Source organism: Plasmodium yoelii (genome assembly GCF_900002385.2).
Source record: "Plasmodium yoelii strain 17X genome assembly, chromosome: 11".
NCBI classification, from domain to species: Eukaryota; Apicomplexa; class Aconoidasida; order Haemosporida; family Plasmodiidae; genus Plasmodium; species Plasmodium yoelii.
Window position 1 is genome coordinate 1,847,302 of NC_036183.2, and position 25,991 is coordinate 1,873,292.

At 22.5% G+C, this 25,991-nt stretch overlaps 6 protein-coding genes across 6 annotated transcripts; 3 read left to right on the plus strand and 3 right to left on the minus strand.

Moving 5' to 3' along the window:
* Positions 1 to 1,347: 1,347 nt before the first annotated feature.
* Positions 1,348 to 5,841, minus strand: PY17X_1146000 (DNA repair endonuclease subunit; the record flags this gene model as incomplete). Its single annotated transcript, XM_719465.2, has 1 exon — positions 1,348 to 5,841. One exon carries the CDS (start codon positions 5,839 to 5,841, stop codon positions 1,348 to 1,350), a length of 4,494 nt encoding a protein of 1,497 aa, XP_724558.2.
* A 1,941-nt stretch (positions 5,842 to 7,782) lies between these two features.
* On the plus strand, positions 7,783 to 9,349 carry PY17X_1146100 (conserved protein, unknown function; the record flags this gene model as incomplete). Its single annotated transcript, XM_719423.1, has 3 exons — positions 7,783 to 7,816; positions 8,113 to 8,197; positions 8,368 to 9,349. 3 exons carry the CDS (start codon positions 7,783 to 7,785, stop codon positions 9,347 to 9,349), a joined length of 1,101 nt encoding a protein of 366 aa, XP_724516.1.
* Positions 9,350 to 10,823: 1,474 nt separating this feature from the next.
* Positions 10,824 to 13,948, plus strand: PY17X_1146200 (glycosylphosphatidylinositol anchor attachment 1 protein, putative; the record flags this gene model as incomplete). Its single annotated transcript, XM_022956633.1, has 5 exons — positions 10,824 to 10,894; positions 11,186 to 11,953; positions 12,213 to 13,134; positions 13,329 to 13,496; positions 13,610 to 13,948. 5 exons carry the CDS (start codon positions 10,824 to 10,826, stop codon positions 13,946 to 13,948), a joined length of 2,268 nt encoding a protein of 755 aa, XP_022812504.1.
* Positions 13,949 to 14,758: 810 nt separating this feature from the next.
* PY17X_1146300 (conserved Plasmodium protein, unknown function) lies at positions 14,759 to 16,033 on the minus strand (the record flags this gene model as incomplete). Its single annotated transcript, XM_719758.2, has 1 exon — positions 14,759 to 16,033. The coding sequence occupies one exon, from the start codon at positions 16,031 to 16,033 to the stop codon at positions 14,759 to 14,761; it is 1,275 nt and encodes a 424-aa protein (XP_724851.1).
* Positions 16,034 to 17,334: 1,301 nt separating this feature from the next.
* On the plus strand, positions 17,335 to 23,649 carry PY17X_1146400 (conserved Plasmodium protein, unknown function; the record flags this gene model as incomplete). The annotated part of the gene is made up of 1 exon (XM_719759.2): positions 17,335 to 23,649. The coding sequence occupies one exon, from the start codon at positions 17,335 to 17,337 to the stop codon at positions 23,647 to 23,649; it is 6,315 nt and encodes a 2,104-aa protein (XP_724852.2).
* Positions 23,650 to 24,178: 529 nt separating this feature from the next.
* PY17X_1146500 (uncharacterized protein) lies at positions 24,179 to 25,614 on the minus strand (the record flags this gene model as incomplete). Its single annotated transcript, XM_722000.1, has 2 exons — positions 24,179 to 24,294; positions 24,420 to 25,614. The coding sequence occupies 2 exons, from the start codon at positions 25,612 to 25,614 to the stop codon at positions 24,179 to 24,181; spliced, it is 1,311 nt and encodes a 436-aa protein (XP_727093.1).
* Between the last annotated feature and the right edge of the window lie 377 nt (positions 25,615 to 25,991).

A 25,991-nucleotide genomic window follows, 5' to 3' on the forward strand; every position in this document is an offset into this window, starting at 1 on the left:
ATTTCTCTTTCGTTCTATCTTTTTGTCCTATATAAATAGAAAGCACAAATTTATCTGTATAATAATCATGTGTCTCTAACTCTCGTATTTACATACAAACAATAATTCATGAATAACAAAACTCGATGCCTTAAGTGAAATATGGTACACATATGTATGTGTTTGTATTTCGATATGTGATATATATGTATATGTATATCACATTAGCATAGATAAACGCATGTTTCCTATTATTTTTTCATATTTTTTATTATCTTTTTTGGTACTTTTAATTATATTGCATTATAGTTTATATGTTTTTTTTTTGCTTCTTTCCATTTCTTCACTTCTTTTATTTATTCTTGCTCATTGATATATTTCTTTATTTTGTTATATAGTATCGATTTGAATAGTTTTTTTCACTTATTGCAAAAATGGGGAGCTAATGCGTCGATGTATATATATTTTTTATAAATTTATGGCTATTTAAAAAAATGTAGCTTAAATTATATTATGATTATTCTTATAAATAAAACAATTCACTAAAATATGTATATGTTGTTCTCAGTATATTATATTGTAGGAATTCATATATATATTTTTTTTTAATTTAGGATTTTATGAATATATATAGAGAGTGATTATTTTTTATTGTAAAGGTGATGTGGTATTTTACACAATAATTTTTTTTAATAAAAATAACCATAATTGGTTTTTGTTAAATAGTATAATATGCAACAGTGTTAAAAAAGAAAAAAAAAAAAATATATGTTAATAATAATTCGTGTTTTTATAAAAAAATGTATTGTTTAAAATATTTAAGGGATTTTATATATCTTTGTTATCGTTGCATAAAAATGGAAATGTTATATATTTCATTAAAAATGTGAAAACGATGAGAATAGTAAAAAATGACATACCACTGAGGGATGTATATATATTATGTTAATTTTGTTATGGCATTGTTTTTCGCTTTTTTGAATAAAATAAAATTATATTATGAAAAAATGATTATTATAAATATATAGATAGCTATTTAATGAGTCTTTTGAGGATATATAATACTGAACTGTATATTCATAATATATATATGCTTATTTAATTTCTGTGCATGCATATAAAGTAGTATTTATAGGAATATATACCATAAACAGACACCAAATTAAATAAAATACCTTTAATTAATTTTATATTTTTAGTGAATATACACATATGTGCGTATATGTATATATTGTTTGTCGGTAGAGTCCTAACAGAGACTGGGAGTTAGGAGATAAAAATGTGAACATAATAAAACATATATTAAAGAAGTGTATGTATGTATGTATATATATATACCAAATATATGACAAAAAAATGGGCATATTATCATGATACATCTGTATTTAAAAAGTTATATAACAATTTTGCATTGTTTTTACTCATATATTTTTCAAGTTCATCTAATGATTTTTCACACAAATCATATAATGACTTGACATTGTTTATTATTTTGTGCATGTTTTTTTCAGTAACTCCGGGTAGAGCTTTTAAAATTTCGATTGCGTTCCAATTGGTAACATTTTCCATTTTTTTTATAGTATAACTTGGATTAGGTTTTTCTGGGTTATTTAATTTTTCATCGAGTAAATCATTTATGGTTTCATATCTGTAAGTATCTTCGGAAGGAGGTTTTTCTTTATGATCGTTTGCATCAATATTCGTAGTAGTATTGTCATTATTAAGTAGCTCATCCGTGGGTTGACATGCCAGTTGTTCGGAATTTTCAATCTCTAAATTTTGGGTATTATTTCCTTGAGTTTCTATTTTATCAACTAACTGAAGCTCACTCTCCTCATATGTAATGTCATAATCCTTTTGTGCATCTTTTTGTAGAGTTATGTCAATATGAAGGGATTTGAATATATCAGGTTGATCAGCATTAACTTTAAGTGACCAAAAAAGTTTAGCGGTAAAGAGTGAAAATGGACTCCATAAAATTTTAAGTCGAGGGAATTGAAGAGAAATTGTTACCAACTTTGTATATATAGAATGTTTATTATTTAATGATGCAAAATAAAAAAGGTGTTTAGTATTAAATTCTATTAATAAAACATATATAGAATAATATTTTGACATTTGATTAATTTGGTTATACAATCGGTTATTATTTAAAGATTGTATTAAATCAATAATGGTTTTTCTTTCGACACATATATCTTTTGTTAATATATAATCTCCAACAAGTAATGAATATGGTATGATATGCATTTTGCTTTTATATAATTTATATGATAAATCAGATTTAAGTTCTCTTATATCAACAATAACTATAGGCTTGGTATTATTAAATATGCTATATAGTATAAAATTTAAGTTAAATGAGTCTATTGAATAATATTTTAGTATTTCTTGTATCTTTAATAATTTTTTGTCATCAAGATTAGTAATTTCATTATTTTTTTTATGTATTTTTTTTTTTAAATTTTCTAAAAATAATTCATCTTCTTCAATACTTATAAAATTAGTATTTTGTTTATTTAAATTATCATTGTTGTTATAAAGAACGATATCAGCTGTTGCATCATTTGCTTTAACTTCTTGAAAGTTTTTAAACTGTTCGCATAGGTTTTTGTTGAAATTTATTATATTTTTTTTATTTTCTTTAAGCTTTTTTTGAAATAAAAAATAAGAATCTATCACACTTTTAAACATTTCTTTATTTTTATTGAAAACATTACGGTCTATTTCGAAGCGAAGTGTATTTTTATGTTCGATAAAATTTATCCAATTTTCTTTTTCATTTTTGATATTATTTAAATATTTATTGTAAAAGATATTATCCTTGTAAAATAAGATATAAACCTCAATAGTATTACACATGTCGTTCATAATTTTTATTAGTTCATAATTTTTGGTGCCTTTGTCTATACCCTTATGAGTATCATAATTATCCTGATTTACTCGTTTTTCTTTTATATGATTTCTCTTTCCACCCATCTGTTTCTCTTTCTTTATAACAATTTTTTCAGGGTTAATATTATCGTACATTAAGTTATTTTTTTCATACATCACTAGTTCTTTAAAATTTGGGTGTTTATTTAATTTGTAAAGGTTATATTTGAATAATCGAGCACAGTATATTTCTATATTTCTGAAAATATGCAAATCTAATTTTGTGAGAATAATTCGATATGGCTTTATTTTCATCAAAAATAATTCCAAAAAGTCTAAGTTTCCACAAAATTCGTTTATTTCGAATAAATTATCATTTTCATTTTTTCGGGTATTTGATTTAAAATTTGGTGATTTATTTCCATTATTTTCTAATCCACATATGGCTAAATGATTTTGTGTATCTTCTTCTATATCCCCTTTCTTAGTATCATTATTTATTTTGTCTATTTTTTGAAAGCATTTATTAACAAAATTTTCAGAGGAATACATAACTTCATAATTTTTATTTATGCATATAATATAAATACATGGTTTAATGTATTTTAGGTTATTAGTTTTATTTTTAATAGCTTTATAAGGAATGTGAAAGTTTGTATTGTCACAAAATAACTTATCTTTATTATTCTCAAACGATTTATTTGTGCTACTTTCCGAATTTATTAAATCATCTGATATGTAATATTCTTTAATTTCATCTTCAGATTTAATAAATATCTCGTTTATATTAATATTTTGTTCTTCTTTGTGAGCTAATATATTGTATATTTCTTTTTGTGTATAATAATTATCAGTAATAATGACGATAGGATATTTTACCTTTTCAATAGTTTCAGTTGTTTTATTCTCTTTATTTTTCATTGAACTTTTATTTTGTTTTTCATAATTTTTATTATTATTGGTATTTGTTCTTGACATAGATGATATATTGATATTGTTATTTTTATTATGTTCGCTAGGATTATCACTGATATCTTGATATATTTTGGAGTCTTTTGGGCTTTTCGTTTGTTTATCTTCTAAACAATTTTCATCGTCTGCTTCGCTACTTTGAGAATCTTCGATCACATAGTGGCTTTCAACAGGTATATAATTTTGTTCCTTTTCCTTTTTAACATTTATTTGACTAATATTTTTTATTTGATTATTATTGGAGGGGCTATATGAGTTGTCTTCCTTTTCAACTTTTATCCTAACTGGGTTACAATAATTAGGGCTTTTCTGAATTAGTTGTAATTTTTCTTGGCTTGCATCTGTATCGCTATTAATATGATGCTTATTTTTTTTATTTAATAAAAAATTTTCATATAAATTATTGCTTTTTCTTTTTGCAACGTTACTATTTGTTTGTGTATTTTTTTTTTTTTTAGTTTTTAAGATAATTTTTTGATACTGACTTAGGGGTATATCTCTATTGTATACTAAATCGTGTATCCAGTTATATATTTTATTTTGTTCTCTTTTAATTTCATTAGATTTATGAAAGTATTTATTTTTATATTGGAGCATATTAATAATAGTGTGTATGGTATTTTTGTTGGGTGATGTATGTAATGTTTTCGATTCGATGTTTATATCAATTTTATTTAAAAAAATATTTTTTCTTTCATTTGCTAAATAGAATAATTCATTTGCTTCATTACAATACATCCATATGGATTCTTTGTCTGCTTCTTTTATATTATTAATATAATTGTAAAAAATAATATCATCATAAATATATAGATTATATAATAAGTTAACTAATATAATAATTTCTTTAAGTAATTTTTTTGTATTATATGTAAGATTTTTATTCTTAATATAATTCATAGTGTAATTTTCCGGGTTGTCTGAATATAATAATAAATTTATATCAAAATCTTCAAATTTGTGTATTTTTTTAATTTCTATATTTATATAATGAATCAAATTTAATATGCTGTCTTCCATTTTTTTTAATACAATTGGCAAATCTACATTAATTTCATATATGTTTGGTTGTATTAATTTGTTATTTAATGAAATGTGAATATTTTTATGAAATCGTGGGTAGCAATATATTTTTTTCATATATAATTTTTTAGAAATATTTGATATTTGCTGATTGTTTACTAGTTTTTTATTATTATTTATCCCTTTAATAAATCCAAATTTATTTCTCTTTCTATATAAATCGATAATAAAATTTTCCTTCATACTATACATAAGTTTGTGGCTTCGACATATAAATATACCATCAATAATTTCAGGAATTATTTTGTATGTTAATAGATCTATTAATAAAATATTGGATGATATGAAATACACACCGCGTTTTATGTACATTTCTATTCTTTCATTTGCTTTTTGATTACGTATATATTCTGTTTTTAAGTAATTAATTTTTATACTATTATTAAATGAAATATCAAATTTGCTAATTCCTTCGTATAAGAAAAGTTGATATTTTAAAAACATATTATATTCTTTTGGGGAAACATTCAATATAAATATAAGTTTGTTTTTGTTTGCATTAGGATTAAATTGTATAGTGGGGTATTCTATCTTATCGGTATCATGCATATTTTGATAATAAAAGTTGCCATCCCCTTGTTTGGGATTGTCTTTACTGGGTTCTTTTTCTCCATTTTCATTATTATTTTGTGAAATGTTTGTAATGCTTTTAATTTCATTGATATCATTTTCATTATTTATTTTATCTGTGGATTTAGGATCCTCTGGAATGGCTTCAATATCAATAATTTCTTTACGGATATTCAAATTAAATAGTTTAAAGAATAAATTTTCATCATTTATATATTGTTCATACCACAAGCAGTTATTTTGATAATAAAAAATAAATATTGCTAAAATGCTTAGTTCGCTAAACCCATCTGTGAGTAAAATTAGAGAATCATGTTGTATAAGTTTCTTCACTATTTTCTTTTCATAATATAAAGGATACATTTTATTCGCTTGGTAGTGAATAACAATTCCTTATTCGTGATTTCTTCCCATTGACTCAGTATATATGTGTACATATATTTTGAAGTGTAAAACATAAAAGAAATAATAAATCTTGTTCAAACTATTGATAATTTTTTTCATATGAATTACATTTTAAATAAGTAGGATTAAAATTAAACTTCACTTTTAGCGGCGTATATAAACATAATTTTTTATTTATTTAACTTTCTTATTATATATACATTTTGTAGTACTTATAATGTGACCAATTTTTATATGCTTTTTGTTTATTTAAAAGTGTAGAAAAACAAACCTTAAAAAAATGTGAAGTAAATATTTTAGCATATAAAAGATGGTTTATTTTTCAAAAGTTATATATTTGCAAAAAATATATAATATGTTTTTATAATATATACCTCTTCCAAGATATAAAAATTATAGGCCATTTTATCAAAGTATGGATCTTTTTGTGGAAAATAATAAAACTAGTATATATACAATGACAGTAACGAAAATATGATTTAAAAAATAAAAAAAGAGTAAAACCATACGATTTATGTTGAAGCTTATAGAACACATTTATCATTTGTTTAATATTGCAATTTTTATATAGTCAATGAATGTAATATTTCTCTATTCATCCGAATTAAGCATTTGCAACCTTTTTTTAATTATAGTTCTTTACACATTTTTATTAATTTTTGGACCTATTAAATGTAAGAAAAGGTCCAAAGAAACAAATTATGAGTCTCATATTTTTAAAGTAATTTAAAAATTATATATAAGCTATGAAATTATATTATTATTTTTCTTGGAAATATTTTTGTTGTTTATTTGTGAAGGAGAATTATTTATTTAAATAAATAAAACAATTATAAGGTGAGACGTGTAAGAATATTAAAAACATGTCTATAATAAGAAGGAAAGTCAATTCACAGCGATTTGTTCATATCTACATATATATCCCAATTTGTGTTGTCACTATAAAATATTATATAAATTATTTGGGTAACATAGGGACTATGCTTTATGAATTTAATACTAAAATAAAAACATTATTGAGAAATATTTATCTTAATATTTTTATAAATGGGAAAGCATGATGAAATTATATTATTGGATAAATAAGGGCGTATATACAAATGTGTCAAGTTTCCTCACACAAAATAATGTGAATTTTATATACTATTAAGTTTATTATATAATGAGAACAAATAAAATATATTAAATTACGAATTTATATAATGAGATGACATTACATACCCTCACACTTACGTCCATGGTTTTGTATTTATAATTTTTTTGTTCTTTGGATATATGTGTGTGCATTCTTTATTTCCATTTGTTATTTTACATTTATTGAAATTAAAGTTTACATTAGCATACCTTCTTACGAAAAAAAACATCATGTTATATTACACACGAAAATATAAATATAGCCATCATATATATTTTTTTTTGGGGGGGGTAGGAGTAATAAGTGCAGCAATTTTTTTGAATGTAAATAATATTTCTCAGACGTTTAATTTATTTTGTTTTATTTTTTTTAAAATAAGAGATTATAAAAATAATAAAACCGTTACCTTTTATAAAACACATATATCATATACATTTATATATTTTTGTTTATACGCGTGTACATATATATATATATATATAATTTATTCATTTTTATATTTTCATATACACGCAAAATAATGGCATGAGTTTTAGTGAATTGCTTTGTCAAATCATACATAATTAAGGATTTATGCCAATATAATATATATAATTTTTTATATGATTATGTATTTATTTATATAAATATATATCTTATGTATATATAAAGAAAGCGCTTATATAAGTAAAAATATATAAGACGATTTTTATGAGCAGATTAAAACTGTTTTTTATTTTATTTTATTTTAATCATTGGAAAATCTCTCTTATACAAGGTTAAATATGGCTTTAAATCCGACGACAATTCGAGGACAAGGTAAATTTTGTAGAAAAAAATAAAAGAAATATGTATTTATATGCTAAAAGCTTTATATTTATGTATACCCGCTTTATTAAAAATATATGAATCCATAAAACTATAATTCTTTTGTATAATTCTCTTCATATATTGGAAATATGATTTCCATTTTGAAGATGAGAAGTGGTTTATTTAATGTAAAAATTTGAGGATTTCACCATGCGGATGTTGGAATGCTGCATAGTCCCATTTATATATGAGAAATCCTTAAAAACTGTTATATATATATTTTTTTTTTATTCCTTTTTATATAGAACATTTATTTCCTTTAAATAAAGAATCAGAGTTTATATATTTAAGACGTGATGGTGTTAAATTGAAACTATATTTACCCGATAGGTATAGATAAGACCGTTTATAAAGAAATACATGTTACATGTAAATATGTTTTTTATGTTTCTTTTAATGAATTTTGATTTTTGTTGATTATTTTTGATTATTTTATGTTTTTGGATATAATTTTTTAACTATGCATATATAACATACATTTTATTGTCGCCTTTTTACAGAACGATAAAAGAAGATGGGACAATTTTCTTAACAAGTATACGTTTAGTGTTTATTAAAAATGAGAAAAGTAAAACAAATATAAATTTTACTGGAGCCGATTTCCCATTAACATTAATTGATAACGCAAATTTTGAGCAACCGATATTTGGGTTAAATTATTTGTCAGGTATTGTAAGACCATTGGTAGAACATCCAAATAGTTTATCTAGCCCATGCAAATGGAATCTTATTTTTTTAAATGGTCAGTGTAGCAATTTTTTGAATTATTTTTTTAAAGCATATGAAGCAGCAAAGAAAAATAAAACATTGGGATCGTTAAATGAATTTAATGAGCATTTTTTTTCAAGTAATAATGCATATATTGATCCTAATGATCCTACATTTATTTATATAAACGAACCGATATCAGAAAATATGAATAATTCATCACATAATCATTATGTAAATAATCAAAACAATAATGAGGAGATTCCAGTATACAAAATACCATATGTACCACAAAATAATAATATGATGTCATATGATCAACAATTTTATATGGGCGCCCCAAATTTTAATAATAATTATAGTAGTAATAATAATGAACATCAATATGGTAATTATAACACACACACACAAAATAATATGCAAAATTATAATACTCAATCACCATATGAAAATCAAAATAATAATTATGCATCTAACTATAATCAGCATGATAATAAAACAGTATATCCCCCAAGTAGCAATCACAACAATAATGGTACTAGACAAACTCCGATTTCGCATTATACTCAATATAATAATGAAACGCTAAGCTATGAAGAAAGAATTAAAAGAAATATGTATAGCCAAGACATTAACGAGAGTAATAATAGTAATAATAATACTTCGGGTAACCAACATGATGATCAAACTCTATCTGATCAAAGAAATAATCATATGAATTATTCACAAAATGATCCAAAAAATATGGAATCGGGAAATAAAAAAAATATCTAATGGATGAAGGAGGAAAGGAAAAAAGTTAATATCATAATATTAGAAATATGTTAATAAGTTGATTATATTGAAAAATGTCTAAACAATTTGCATAGAAAAAATATAAAATATAGTGAGGATGTTTAGAGATTCATTATATATGTGACAACTTTTTAAATTGTCACTTTTTATAAAAAAGTTTTAAAAATATGTATATAACTACATGCCTCGTCATATAGTATGTCAATTTTATGCTATTCGTGTTAAAAAAAATAATAAATATATGTATGTACAAATGTGATGCAAAAGTTAAAGATGATAAAATATTCCCTTGATAATGTTACACTTTATTGTCTTATTTTTGTGAATAAATAGGAATAAACTAATTATTTTAATTTTTCTTATATATGAATGTTAAATTCGAAGAAATAGTGCATTTAGTTTTATCATAATATTTTAATAACTGTGCATATGTTTTTTCTATGTTTTTTTTTTCTGTAAAAAGATACCCTTAAATTCTATAATATAAATTAAAAAATTTTAAATATAATTTTTTTAGTTGGAAAATTGTCTTTTTTAATACATTTACATTTTTAATGAAAAGAGAGGAATAACACTTACACAATGAGTGTAAACCAATTTTTTTTTGTGTATTGTTTTAAACGAAGACACCTTGGTGTTTTTTTTTTGGTGATCAACCTATAAATAGTACCTTCTGATAGTCTTGTAAAAAAAACTATATGTATATATTCTTAGATTATAAATGCGACAACTACAGAAGTGCATAGTATATAATGAAATATGCCTTTGAATATTATAGCGGGAGATTGAAATTTTGATTACCCATTTATATTGAAATATATTGAAATGTATTGAAATGTATTGAAATATATTGAAAAATATATATAGTGATGCATGCATTCTACTTTAATTGTTATACCATTTGAGTAATTAAATTGACGAGAAAATTATGCCTCATTTTTATAACATTAAAAGAGGTATATGAATTAAATATGTGTTTTTTCATATTATATATATTTTTACAATATTTTCGTTTTATAAATTTTTTTGTTCTTATATTCAATTTATATTATTTTATAAATGGGAAAAATATAGGAATGATGTAAATAAGGAAAATAAATTTTTACAATACACATGAAAAACTTGTAAGAACTAATTTATTCTAAATTGTTTTGTATTTTACGCATACCTTGGTAGTATAAATTGATAACAAAAAGATATAGCTATTTTTTGATATATATTTTTTATATAAAAACAGGTATATAAATAAAAATTATATACGCATCTGTGTGCCTATGGCGAAACTATAAATAAAAATATAATTTTCTGTATTATATATATTTTCAAAGGAAATGAAGTTAAATTTAATAAATATGATCAGTGAAAATATTATTGTTTTTTTTTATATTTTTATTTATTTTTGCTTCTTTGACAGTTTCATTTCTTTTAGTTTTTTGCACTGAATTTTTTTAAGATGGGCTTCTCAGAGAACCCTACGTTTTATTTACTAATAGATAAAATCATTAGGCGAAGCAAAATTATTGGGTAAGAATCAAATAAGTGCGCATAATATTTAAAATTGGATGTATATATATATATATTCATGTGTGTAGTTGGTTACACATTGAATAAGTATGTGGGAATACATACATGTATGTGTTGATATCTATATGTATATATAGCTTTTATTTATCTATAGTGTCGCGTCAAATGCTGATATATATAATTTGATTATACATTGCAATTATATATATTTATATTTATATTTATATTTATTATTTCACTTTATATTTTGGCATGTGTGTGTATATATGCGCATGTTTCTTTACTTTTCAGATTAACCCTATCAATTATAGGTTTTTTTTATTTTTGTGTAATCGACAAGATCGATAAAAAAGCTGAGCTAGATGCCCGTTCATTTGCGCAATTTCCTGGAAATTCTACACTTACTAAAGATGATGAAGATTTTTTAAATGAAACGAAGTATTATTTTGAGAACTATAAATATGAAGAACGTGAGCATGTGATAGATATAGTACATGATTATATTAAAAGGATGTCTAGTTTGGTTGATACAAAAAAATGTGAAATTAAAATAAATGATAAAGTTAAAGATTATATATTAATAAGTAATGTCGGATGCAAGTTTTGTAATAATATAGAAAATTTAATAGTTGTAATAAATTTTGATTATAAAGAAAGGAAATATTTCCACTCATTAGTAGTTGGTTTAACATTGATAAATTATTTTTTAAATGCTAATTATATGAGTAAAGATATAATATTTTTATTTACTAATAAAGAATTATTATATTCTTTGGGTGTTAAAAATTTTATCGAACATTATTATTATGGTAATACAGAAAATAGAAAAGTTCTTACGAGATCATCAATAATAATAGAATTTGAATCTATATATCCATCTAATATTGAAATTAATTATGAAAGTTTAAATGGGATGTTACCAAATCAGGATTTAATTTTATTATTGAGAAATGAACTAAATCATTATAATATCCCTATGAAAACAGATCCTGTGTACCATGCTATTTTGAATGTTGCTTTGGAAAAAAAATATGAAAAGGGACACATTTATTTTTTAAGGTAATTATAAATGAATATGAAAATTAATTTATGTATTTATATGTGTGTCTATACCTGTGATATGTTAAACCATTTACGAATATAGGGTGGTACTTGGGGATACACATTTGAAGTGCATATTTGTTTATCGGTTCACATATATTGTAAAGATTTAATAAATGGTCTATTTACTTTATATTTGGCATCTGAATGTTTTACCATTTTATATATTTTTTTTTATTTTATTAATTTATATCGTACTTTCATTTGGCCTTTTCAGAGAGAACATTCCATCATTTACTATAACAGGGGTAAGCAAGGTTCCATTGAAAAGAAAAATGATAAATTTATTTAATTTTACAAAATCATTACAAAGTTTTTTAAGAAGTCAAAGTAATACACATGAAGGTTTTTGTCATTCAACCAATTTTTATTTCTTTAATACTATTAAAAAATATGTTCCTATTAGTTTATATGTCTTTTGTGTTTATTTAATATGCAGTTATTGCATTTTAAAATTAATAAAAGGAACAATTTTTCGAAATTATGTAAATTTTATAGTTGGCATATATATGTATATAATTACTATATTAACCATATCTATGCCAATTTATTTATTTTCAACCAATGAAAAAATATATGATTTAATAAAATCGGAAAAGAAACTACCAATATGTACAGAATGGCATCCTGACAATTTTAATAAGTATATTGAAATATCTAATTATTGGTTACGTATTTTTATTATATCATTATTTGTAGCGTTTATTTTAAATTATTTTATTTCTTGGATTATTTATAAATATGTTAAAATATGGGATTATGAAAAAGATAGAAAAATACAGAAAATTGTAATTTTAGACAAAATAAAACATCTTAATAATTTGTTATATAATAGTAGTGACGTCAATTATGTTAAAAAATTCGTGAATAGATACAAGACAGATATAGAATATATAAACAAAGAAAACAAACTAGTTAAACCTAAAGTGATACATAGTGACGATGAAGATTTTATGGATGCTAAAAAAAAAAAAAAGGTTATAGAAATAATACATGAAATAAATGAAATGGAAAAAGACCTTTATTTACTTGGTGACGAAAAATTTAAATATATTTTAAAAAATACTATAGCACCTTATAATTATATAATGAACCACACCAATATTTTTTATTTCCTTTTCGTCGTTATAGTTTCATCGGTAAGTAATATATATTATGATAAGATAAAGTAAAAAATTAATATAAATATATATTTTTTAAATAACCAAATTAGAATGGGAAAACGAAATGCATAATTTGCCTATTCAATTTGTTATATATATGTGTCTTTTAGTGTATATACTTTAAGGTAATTAATATTAAATGTGAATTATTTTTGTTGTTTTTTTTTCAGATGTATAACTGGGCTTATTCGATACTTTTTTGTATTATACTTGTAATTCCTGTGTCAATATTACATAATATAAAAATGAAAAAACATAAAATGATTTCCAAATTTATTATTCTATTTTTTATCCTTGGAACATTAATGTATTTATATCCATTTGGAGGATTTATTCTGGTAACTTAAGACACAACAAAAATGAAAAAAGTGTAATAAAAAATGAAATTGTTTATATGTGCATATATATCTAATTGTTATATATATTTCTGGTTATTAATTTTTGGTTACAGGATGTGAGGAATAAAATAATGAACATGTTAATGAATTTTTCGACAAGGTGTTTGAAATACATGAATTCATCAGGGTTATCAAAAAAAGCATATTTCCCCGAATTTTTGGAATTTATTTGTTCAAATAAAATGTTTGAGGCGCTATATTTGAGGAAGTATTACTTAGATAATAAAGATATAAAATTTAATTATAATAGCGAGATTAGCAATAATGTATTATTAAATTTATATAGTATAGCTCGAAATCATTATTGTATAGGCTCTCAATTGTACCCTCTTTTATGTTTTACATTTTTCCCAATATTGTTCTATATAATATTTATATTTTTTGTTCAATAAATTATATATTTTGCATATATATATATATATATATGTGTATGCGTGTATACATAATTAAATGTATTCATTTGTTCTTTTTTATTTTTTCTACTTTTATTTTAAATGTTTTATCACGTTACCATATGTGCTTACATATGGAGAGATGCAATATTTTCATCTTGTAAAACATACTTAATAATAATGTGTAGCATGTAATATAACAACAATCAGCATGTGTATTATATGTTACACTAATGTATTATATTATTGTTTTGTTGTGGCATTTAAATAATTTATGATTTGAATGTTTTATCTGCTTTGTTACTTTATTATTATAATTCAACTAGAGGACTATTTTCCTTCATCAAAAAATAAAGTTATTGCAAATAATATCACGAAAAAATAAAATATATAAATAATATAAGATAATAATGGCAACATTTGTTTCGGCCTAAAAAAATGTACTAAAAAATATGCAAATATATATATGATTAATTAAGGGCCCCTTTTGAATTCTATGGTACTGCATATTGTCATATGATTAAAAAATGAAGTAATAATAAAGGGGTAAAACAAAAAAAATACAGAAAAAATGAAATATGCATAAATATGAGTTAGCACATGCTATCATTTGAGAGCAAATATATAAGTTGCTTCTTATGCATAAATGGAAACGGAAAAGTGAAACTTAGAAAAATATAAGTACAATAGGAAACATATAACATCGCATATATATTATGTATGCGTATGTGTATGCAAATAAGTTGGATATATGAATATTCCCTTTGTGAAATTTGGAAAAAATGTGATTTCTTTTTATTTTCAGTAAAACTATGGCTCACTGATTTTATCCGAATTAACCATGATGTTTATTGGTTTGGTATATACGCAGCGATTTAAAAAGTATTTTTTATATTTTTTTTTCCTATCATTATCGTTATCAGAATAAAATAGTAATTTTTTCCTCTTTCTTTCTTTTTTGATGTTGAATTTATCGGAAACGTATAAATTAGTGGCTTTAATTTTTTTCCCCTTATAGTTGTCTATATATTTCGATATAAAATTTATGTAATTGTTTTGTTTCTGCTCCAACATTAAACTTTGTTCGATTGGAGGAAAATCGTATTTTATATGATTTGAAGAATATAAATTAATGTATTCTTTATCAATCATATCAGAAATAATAATATCCCCTGCTGAGACATGGAATATGTTATCTTTTAGGGCACTTTTTTGAATAGTTGTGTCTTTATTTAATTTGTTGTAAAATATTATATTTTTTTTTTCAGCTTGTTCTAAAAGTGAATAATATTTATTTTTTTCTTCATCGATTGTATTAATATCTATTTTGGATTGATCAATTTTATTTAATAAAATTTGATTAAAATTTTTTAATTCCTCTATTTGATGTTTTAGAACTTTTTTTTTAGATTTGTTAATGCTATTTTTATATTGAGATTCTTTATATAATTTATAGAACTGATCACATTTTAAATTAGTATCTGTGATTTTTTTTAAATATTCATTAAGCAAAGTTTCATAATCTTTAACTTTTTGCTCTACATAATGACGTGAATTTTTTGTATCATTTATAACTTTTTTCATATCTTCAATTTTTGTATTAATATCTAAAAATATTTTATTTAAAACAATAGCGTTGGACTTATTTATTTGATCTATACTTTGTGTGTCGTCTTTTGGTTTTTCAGAAATAATATGTTCTTTATTATAACTGAATTGATATTTATATTTTTCATTTTCTAATTTTAATGATATGAGTTCCTTCATTTTTAAATCATAATTTTCTTTTTCTTTACTTAGACATGAATCTAGGAAATCTATTTGTTTTTGCATTCTTTTAATTTTTAAATCATATTCAAAATTACTATTTTCAATTTCTTTGGATTTTTTTTTATCTATAGTATTTAATATTTTTTTATATTTTTCTATCTCATTTTCAAGTTCACAATTTTTTATTTTTAATTGGTTATTTTCTTCTTTCAGTAGCTTTTCGTTGTTTTGTATTTTTACATATTCCTCGCAAAATTGTTTTAAAAGGGTTTTATTTTCAATAAATTTGTAAAAAATTTTCTCTTCATCATTCATATTTGAGTTTATCTCAAACGATTTGCGGCTACTTTGACAATAAATCTGTAAATTATTTGGGTTCCTTTTGTTATAAGTTCATTCGCATGGTATATAGTGAGTGTGGATAACTCATTTATATTTTTCAAAATATCAAAATATGGGATATTTATTTTTCAAATATAGTATATCAAGAATAACAAATGAAAAGAAAAATACCTACTTTTGATGTTATATTAAATATTGATATACAATGACATATTGCTTTTAGTATTTTTAAAAGAAATATATATGTATAGTGTGTGTAAAATAATTTTGTTAACATTATATATTTTTTATGAAGAATAATTATTGTCTGTATGACGAAAGCGTAAATTATTTGTTCATAAATTTATAGAAAAAATTCTGATCGGGAAAAAAACATTCGATTGAAAATGCTCATACATTTGCACTATATTGTACGCATATATATAATATATATTATTTTGTTCGTTTATTGTGCATCCTTAAACATATTTATATTCGCATACATTTATATTATTATTTACTTATTAAATTATGTTGTGCTTCAAAAATACACTTATAAACCCTTTTAAAGGTTTTTATTTAAATAGTATATAACCAAAATAAATCGGCCTAGCGTGTTTCCAATATCTATGGAATAATATACTGGCAAAATATTGACAAAAATATACTGTAAATATGTATACGTGGTAGAAAAATAAAAATTATTGAAAATGTTTTAGAAATAATTTCATAACTTGGTAATTATTTTTGTGTTATAATAATAATGTAATTATATATAAATAATTGCTTTATGCTTTTAAAAAATATTAACAACTTTTTACGAAAAATATAATCGCAGGTATAAATTTATACTTGGTCTGAAATAAATATATAATATTTTTAAAATTTTGTTGTGATTAAGCTTATGTTCATTGGTACTTATTGTTATGTATAAAAAAAGGAAATAAGTTTGTATAATGATATCTGGCATGTGGGATTAAATAAATATGAATGTTTATACGTATATATATATATATTAGCAGTTATAGTACAATTTTTCATGATTATATATATCCCATAAATTTATATTCCTCATGCATATTTATTTATTATTTTTTTGTCACAACTATAAACATCGTTCTATCTAAGAATAAGAGAAGGGTGTGTTCAAACCTTTAACATGTACTTATTATTCATATAATATATTTTTCTTCAAATTGACATAACATGATAAACTAATAGTAATAATAATAAACAAAGGTAATATACTTAGAGGGCGAAAAAAACGAATAATTCAATACTATATCAAATATATAATGAAAAAAATACTGAATGGGGGAAAAAACGAAAACAATGGTAATGGTGTTGCAAATAATAATTTCAAAGATGAGATAAAGAAAGTAAAAAAAAAAAAAAAAAAAAAAAAAAAAACGAATGTTAACAATATAGTACTAGACCAATTTCATCACCGAAATAAGTATAATTCCAATTTGTTTTCAACCGGAAAAAATGAAAAGGGTAATTTATCAGTGCCACAGGAGCAATCAAGTATAAACACAAAATTGGTTTATTCCTTTGGGGAACGCAAATCAGGTGGTACATATACTGGTTATACTTCCCCTCTTGGCAGTAATAATAGTAATATTATGAATGTAGAATGGAGCGAAAATAATAAGCCTGATATAGGGTCTGTCCCTACCAATAGAGCTGTCAAGAGCCTTTATGATTTAAGTAAAATAAAAATGAATAATGCAAGTAGCAAAGAAAATACGAATGAAAATTATAGTAGCAATTACAACAGTAGTAGTAATTATATGAATAATTACAATAGTAATAATAATAACAATGCAACTAAAAACATGTTCAATAACACACAAAATCGAAGTGGTCAAATACATAAAAAGATTAACAAATATGAAAATAGTATGTATTATCAAAGGTCTCCAATGAAATTAAATTTGGCGTGTACAAAGCAATTAAATAAGAATAGAAAGAATTTGTATAACTCTACTAATTTTCCAAATAAAATGAAATATGTAAAAAATGAAAATAAATATACTGAGGGTAATAAAAATAAATTGAGTTATATTAATAACCACGACGAAAATAAAGAAAACATAAATAATATTGTAATAAATAATTTATCACTACCAAGTGATATGAATAGTGTGTATAAGGTCAATAATGTGAATATTGAAAATAGCGATGGTATAAATTGGAATGGGAAAAGCAACCAATCGAATATTAGCAGTATTTATAACGTAGGTGGAAGTGATAATAAGTCTCTTTATAGGCATAATGAATTATCGAATGATAGCAAAAATGTAAGTGACACATTTTTCAATGGTATTGATAATAATTTGGATAAATATATCAATACAAAAAATGAATACACAAGCAATAAAAATAATACAACAACTAATATTCCAGGCAACGATCTTGGGAAAAAAGAATCCACAAAATCAGTTTATAATTTTATTAAAAATATAAAAGGTGAAAATGTTGTGGAAACTAATGATGGAAAGTGTTTAACAAAGCCAAATCCTCAAGAAATTGACATTACACATTTGATAACATACTGCGAAAAGTCAATTGAGATTTTAAGTAGCAAGATTGGTCAGTTATTATTGGCTAATGATAATGAATATATAAATTTAATTAAATATATAATAGATATATTTAAAAATATTAATATAATTATCGATTTTATAGATGATTCGTCCTGTCATTTTAACATTTTCGGTATTATATTAAATATATATTCTTATTTGTGTATAAAGATGTTTGAAGAGAATTATTTATTTAAAATAATTAATTTAAAATGTTTTGTTTTAATGTATGAAATTTTAATTAAATTGAAAAAAAATATTTTTAATTTGTCTTGTGTGTTTACTTTATATGTAAATTTTTTAAAATGTAATAAGGAGGGTATTGATGTTTTAAAAAAAAAATATAACAATTATAAGCCAAGGTTTATAGAATATGACAAAAAAATATATAAAAAATTGTTAAATTCGTTTTTAACTATATTTGCATACTGTTCAGAAAGTGAAATGAACATCGTCAAAATTGAGGCGCTAAAATCGTTTTGTTACATATTAAATATATTATACCAAGAGAAAAAGAAAGAAAAGTGGAGAAGAGCAAGAAATGGGGAAGGGAAAAAAATAGAAAATAAAGATAATAATTGTATAGAAGAATATGAAGAAGAAATGGACGATGAATGGGACAACTCTGAGAGGGAAGATAATACGAAAATCGAAGGCAATGAAGCAATAGAAAAAAATGTAAAAAACACACTTAATGATCCTACTAATGCAAATTCTACCAAACCTCTAAAAAATAATTTTTATTATATATATAATAAAGATATAATTATTAATTGTATTGTTAATACAAAAGGGAATCTTTCCAAAGGTTTTCAAAACAATAGAATGATATATTTAAAAACCCATAATCGTAATTTTTTTAACAAAAATTATTTTTCAACATTTTTACATTTGGATTATAAAAATGAATTTGGTAGGAATGATGATAAAAAGCGAAAAAAAAACCCGAACACATATTGGAATAAAAATAGCGAACAAAATGAAAGAAAACAATTGGATAAAACAGAGTCTAATAATATCAATGAAAATATAAATGAGGTTCCTTTAAATGAAGAAAAGAATAATACAAAAAATAGTAATAACAGTGTGAGTGTTAAGAATGCAAAAATTAAAAGTAAAAATGCAATTTTACTAATAAATTTCGAAACTGTTTTTAATAGCGAATTAGCTACTGGATGGTTATCAAATAAAATAGATGACGACAATGAAACAATTTTAATTTATGTATTCAAAATATTTGAATTTTTTATTGATATTTATCGTAATAAAGAAATATATAATGCAATAAAAAAGTATATAATATTTTTTTTAAATCATATTAATAATAATATATTTAGTTATGTAACATATTTAATTGTTAAAATATCACGATTGATACCAATAAATAGAACGTTTTTTAATAAATACATTTCCGTGCTTTTGAAAAATTTAAATAAGGATCGGCGTAAAAATATATTCCTCATGCTTTCATATTGTAGATATGAAAAAAGTGGTCTTGAGGTAGTATTAAATATTTTAAGCAATTTATGTTTATACAACTTTAATTTCAAGACTAATGTGCATTTAATGAATTATGAAGAAGATAATAATAATCCATTAAAAAATGATATGGATGAATATAATATGAACACACATTTATATAACTCTAAATCAGATTCTTTTGATGCATCTAAAAAAAATTCGAATTCAATAGATGAGCAAGAAGTATATCTAATTGATCATATGATATATAATAACAAAGAATGGTATTATATATATAGCGCGATAATAGTATTGTCGTTTAAATATTCCGATTTAATTTATCCCTTTTTTTTTGATAAGTTTCGAAATAAATTTATAGAAAATTCATATGTTAATGTTCCCTTTTTAAATTTATTTGAACGATCCTATAAATTTTGTTACTACACTTCGAACAAAATATTATATGACAAATTTGAAAAATACCACATAACGGGTTCAAAATGTGTGAATTTATTTGAATTTGATCGAGAAATGAAATGGGGAAAGTATGAGAAAAGAAATAACAAAATTGGAGAAAATATTGATGAAATAAATTGTAAAATTAATAGCAATAATAATCACGGTTACATTTTTATGAACGAAAATAATGAAAATAAAAAGGATGAATTTTTGATTAATGATAAGAAGTGTATTGATAATAAGGGGAATGTCGATATAATTCCTAGAGAAAATATATCACCTGAATTGTTATATCATCAGATGTATACATTTTTAGAATATCCACATTGTGTAAAATTGGATATAAGTTCAAAGGAAAGTAATTTTTGCTATATATATGTTTTAAGTGTGTTGAATATACTTTTTAATAAGGATATCCCATTTTTTAATGAAAATTGTTTTTTTTTTAAAAAAAATATATGGGAATTACTACATGATCAAACAAATTTAAAAACGAATCATTTTTTAGATTATCTTATAATTTTTAAAGATTATGATTTTTTTTATATTGATAATAGTAACGAGTTGATAGGGATGCTTGACTCATTATATTATAATTATGAAAGTAATTACACAAGAAGAAAAGGATTGGCAAAAAGGAAGAAATCCGATACGCTTAGTCAATGCGACAGTTCTATATATAGTAGCAGTGATAGCATGCTTGGCGATATAGTTAAAAATTTAGAAGGAAAAAAACATTGTAGTAATATTTCAGGGTTGATGAATAACGAGAAAAATGATGAACAAAAGGAAAGCACACATTTAAGCATCAATAATATTAATAAGTTCAAAAAAATAAAAAACTTCGAGATAGAGAAAGCAGGACAAATAGTCGAAGAATCTATTCATGAAATAAATAAAAGGAATATGATATATTTTAAACAAGATTACATGAAATATTCGAAATTCATTAGTGATAATATTAATGAACATATTATTGGTAATATATATTTTTTAAGATATTTGAAAGAAAATTTTTCTCATTTTCAAAAAAAAGAAAATATATATTTTATATATAACTATTTTTTAAAAACATTTATTACGGATGTGTCGATATATGATATAATACATAGAAATAGCATTGCAAACTATTTTTACAAAAGACCATTAAAAGATGTATTGAATAACGACTTAATATATGGAAATAATGTGACTAAGAATTCAATAAATTGGAATTATGAGCATTTAGATGATATAAATGGAAATAAATTGGGAATAAAACTTAGTAATAAATATAAGAATAAAATAAACGAGTCAGAATTAATTCATAATATATATAATGTGAATGAATATTTCGAAAATGATAAGAAAGATCATTATGATAAACATTTTAATTATCCAACATATGATATTGAAGATAAAGAGATGGGTTTTAATAAAAATACAAATGAAGTAGATGTATGGGGGGAAAATGGAAATGTTATTAAAAATTGTTTAGGGAAATTAAGCAATGAATTTGGAAATAATTTTTTACACGATTTAAATTATAATAATTTGGATAAAGATAAAGTTAAAATATTTGTAGAAGCCATAAATCAGAATATAACAAAAGAGCATAAATATTTTTCATGTAATAATATAAATTTTCGATTTATAAAATCAAAGATAAAAATATTCATGAATGAAAAGGATATGCATGAATGGAAAAGTTATACAAACGTAGTAGATTTTAAAAGTAAATATCGAGAATATTTTTATCATAAAAAGGTTATAAATATAAATCATAGAATTAATAAAAATTTGGTTAAAATTTATTATTTGTTTAATGAATATTATTTTCATTCAACAGATATATCAGAAATACTTCGATTTTTTTTAAACAAAATATACGATGAAAATAACTTATTATTTTCTAAGTTGAATAAATATGTTGGTGATATTTTTAATAATGATGAAACTGAAGTCCATAAATTCGAAGTAGAAAAGGAATATAGTTCCTATGTGATATTTGATAAGATGGAAAATGGGGAAAATATGATATGCAATAAAAATTACCAATGTAATGTGTGTAACCAAAATAAGAATAAAAGGAAGATAATAAACTTGAGTGACGATTTAGAGCATTTAATTATTGGATTCAATAAATTTATTCATAAACATATAGAACAAAATACTAGAAATGATAACGAAAATACATATACTATAAATGTTGTGATAAATAAAATTTTAAAAAATATATTAAAACATATAAAAAATAAGGATTTTATAAATTATGACAAATGTATAAAATTTTCATTCAAATTTGTATCCTTTTTTTTCGTGAAAATATATTTTTGTATTGAGATTGACCCATATTTTGAAATTTTTGAAAATTATTATGATAAAGATTTAGGAAGCATTTTATTTTTATTGCCAAATCATGTAAAACATTTTTTTAATCACCTATTATTGTATATTGAATATGAAGATGCTTATCATATAGAGAATACACAAAGCAAAGTGCAAAATTGTGACGAATCGAAAATTAGTGAAATAATAAAAAGAAAAATGTCAAATAAAAGAATGGAACAAACCAATTTCTTAACGTACAACTTTGTTGCTGAGAATGTTTTGTTAGAAGATAGTTCCTTAAAACATTTGAAAAATATTAATAAAACAAAAGTAAAAAATTCATTATTTGCTAAGAGGAAAAAAAATAATCCATCAAATCAAAACGTTGTAAATGATTCATGTTTTAAACTGAATCCAAAATATTTAAATGCTTCTAATGATCAACATCATTGTGGTAGATCTTGGAATAATAAAACCAATTATAGCAAAATGAACAAAAATATAAAAAAAATAAATAAGCCGAAATACCTCAAAATAGATACTACAGAGTGGAAAATAAAACGTAGTAAAAATAACTATTATGCTAATAACATAAATGGATATATAAAACCTTTTAAAAATTTCATAAATATTGAATTAAAAAAAAATATTGAAGTTAATTTTGATTATTCCTTTACCTTGCCTACAAAATGCAAGGTTACTTTTTGTTACTATTATTTTAAGAATAATAAATTTATTTTATTTCCTTTGTCTAAAGTGAAACAAATATATGTTCATGTATTAAACCAATGACCCGATGCACACATATTGTTGTATATGCATGCGTATTTGGTGTATATATGTGGATTCCTATAATTAAATGATGACTATACGCCAATTTTTTCTTTAAAAGTCATTTTTGTGTTCAAGAAAAACATTTTTGATAGTTATGAATTATACATTTGTAGTGTTATTATTTCTTATATTCCAAATATTTCCGCTTTATTTCTATTCGTTTTTTATTTTTAATATAATTATTTCTATTATTATTTATGTTTATTGATTTTTTTGGTAAATTTTTTTAATTTGAAAAATTCTTCAAACAATTTATTAAGGTTATATAATTTGAAAAATGGGGGAGCTTCCCCATTGCATTGGATATTCACATTTTTATTTTTTCGATGACAATTTCCTTCGAGTTTTACAAAAATTTAAACAACGTTGTAAATCGGGACTGCATTTATGTTGCGAAGTAGATGAAAGAAAATTCATAGATCAGCATAAGTGCAAATTTAAAACAAATAACAAAACTAAAAAAAAGGAAAAATGACAAAAAAAAAACTTAAGAAAGAAATTTATTTAAAATATTATTGTTTGCATTTTTTTGAAAATGGCTAAAAGTGAAGTCATTATTTGGGTTCGTTTTTGTTAAAGTTTTATGGGGGGAATTTAATATTCCTACGAATGAATGAGTTAAAATATATAGAAAGAAATGTGTACAGACATACGAATATATATGTATATATATAATAAAATGGATTAGATGAAAATTGCATATCTATTTTTATTATTATGTTATTTACTTTCTTTTTTCATGTTTCCATAATTGGAAGTGTTGGAATTTAAATTAGTTGATTCATTAGTATAGCATCTATTGTGTTTATAAGTGTATTTTATAGTTTGATATGCGTCATTTTTCTTATTGAAATATGGATTAACATTTTCATTTTTGAACAAAGGATTTTTCTTTTTAAATAGATTCCCCCCTCGTGTGTAATATATATATTTTTTTTCAACTCCTTTGTTACTATTATTATATGTGTGCTTATTTTTGTTTTTCATTTTTTTTACATATTTTTTTTTACAATCCACATTTTCCGTGGTAATGGATATATTTCCATGTGATGCGTAATTTTTATTTTTATTATGAAACATTTGATTCGTATTTAAATTTTGTTTAAACAATTGGCATGTTTTAATTTGTACATTTTCTGGGTGATCGGCACTTACATTGTTTCCTTTAGAGCTATTCGAATCCCCAATGTATAAATTATTAAGAGAACTATCCATAATTATGTTTGGATGTATTTCGTCGTGATTATGTGACAATTGTTGTGCATTTTCATTATTATTAGTAAGTATATTATTATTTAAATTCTTAGAATTAGCATTGGGGGAGTTGTCTTCTGAAATTTTATTATCTTTTGAGATAATGGAAATATATGATGGATGTTCGTCGTTATTATTTATAGCATGTAATATTTCTTTAATGTATTTATTCAGGTCGTTACATAATACATTTTTAAAATTTTCTATTATACTATCCTTGCTGGTATTTGTTTTTTTTTCGCTATTGTATTCTATATTAGTTTCACTTTTATTTTTTGAATAAATTATATTTTTGGCATTTTCTGAAGGAAATATTGAACTGTCCTTTTTAGGGATAAATAAAGGATCATTATTTTTATTTTTTATTTTTTTCTTTGCAAACATATTCTCTTTTTTTCCCTTTTTTAAAATTATATCGATATCATCTAGATATTGATCTGAATATGCATTTTTACTTTTTTTTTCAACTTGTTCAAAATCTGAATTGATTTCACAATTTTTTTTTGTTTTATAAATGATTTCGTTTACAGCATTTTCGAACATATAATGTAGGTCCTTTTTTTTATTTATTTTATTGAAAAAGAGATCGAATTCTTCGTCATCTGATATGGGAAAACAAGAACTGTTGTAGTAGTTTGTGCTTTTGCATGAAAACAAAGAGCATTTCATTTGAAGGAATATAGGTATAAATATGTGTAATATCGAAAGAGGTAAATAAAATGACATAGATAAAGGAATTATGTGTTATTACATTTATTAAATGCAAAACATGTTTGACAATTTTTAAGTTTATAATGAAAAACGTGAGTCATTAGTTACAAACAATTAATATTTTAGGCAGTAATAAAATAAGCATTTAAGAACATTGCTTCAAAAAAATTCATTTTGTCAATAACAACACACATGTGTAAATAAATGACTAACCCATATATATATTTTATTTATTTTTAAAACATTTATTGAAAAGGTTAAATAAATAATTAAGTTTAAATTTTTAATATAGTAAAACTGTGTTCGTATATATAATATTTCGAGATAGGGGTATT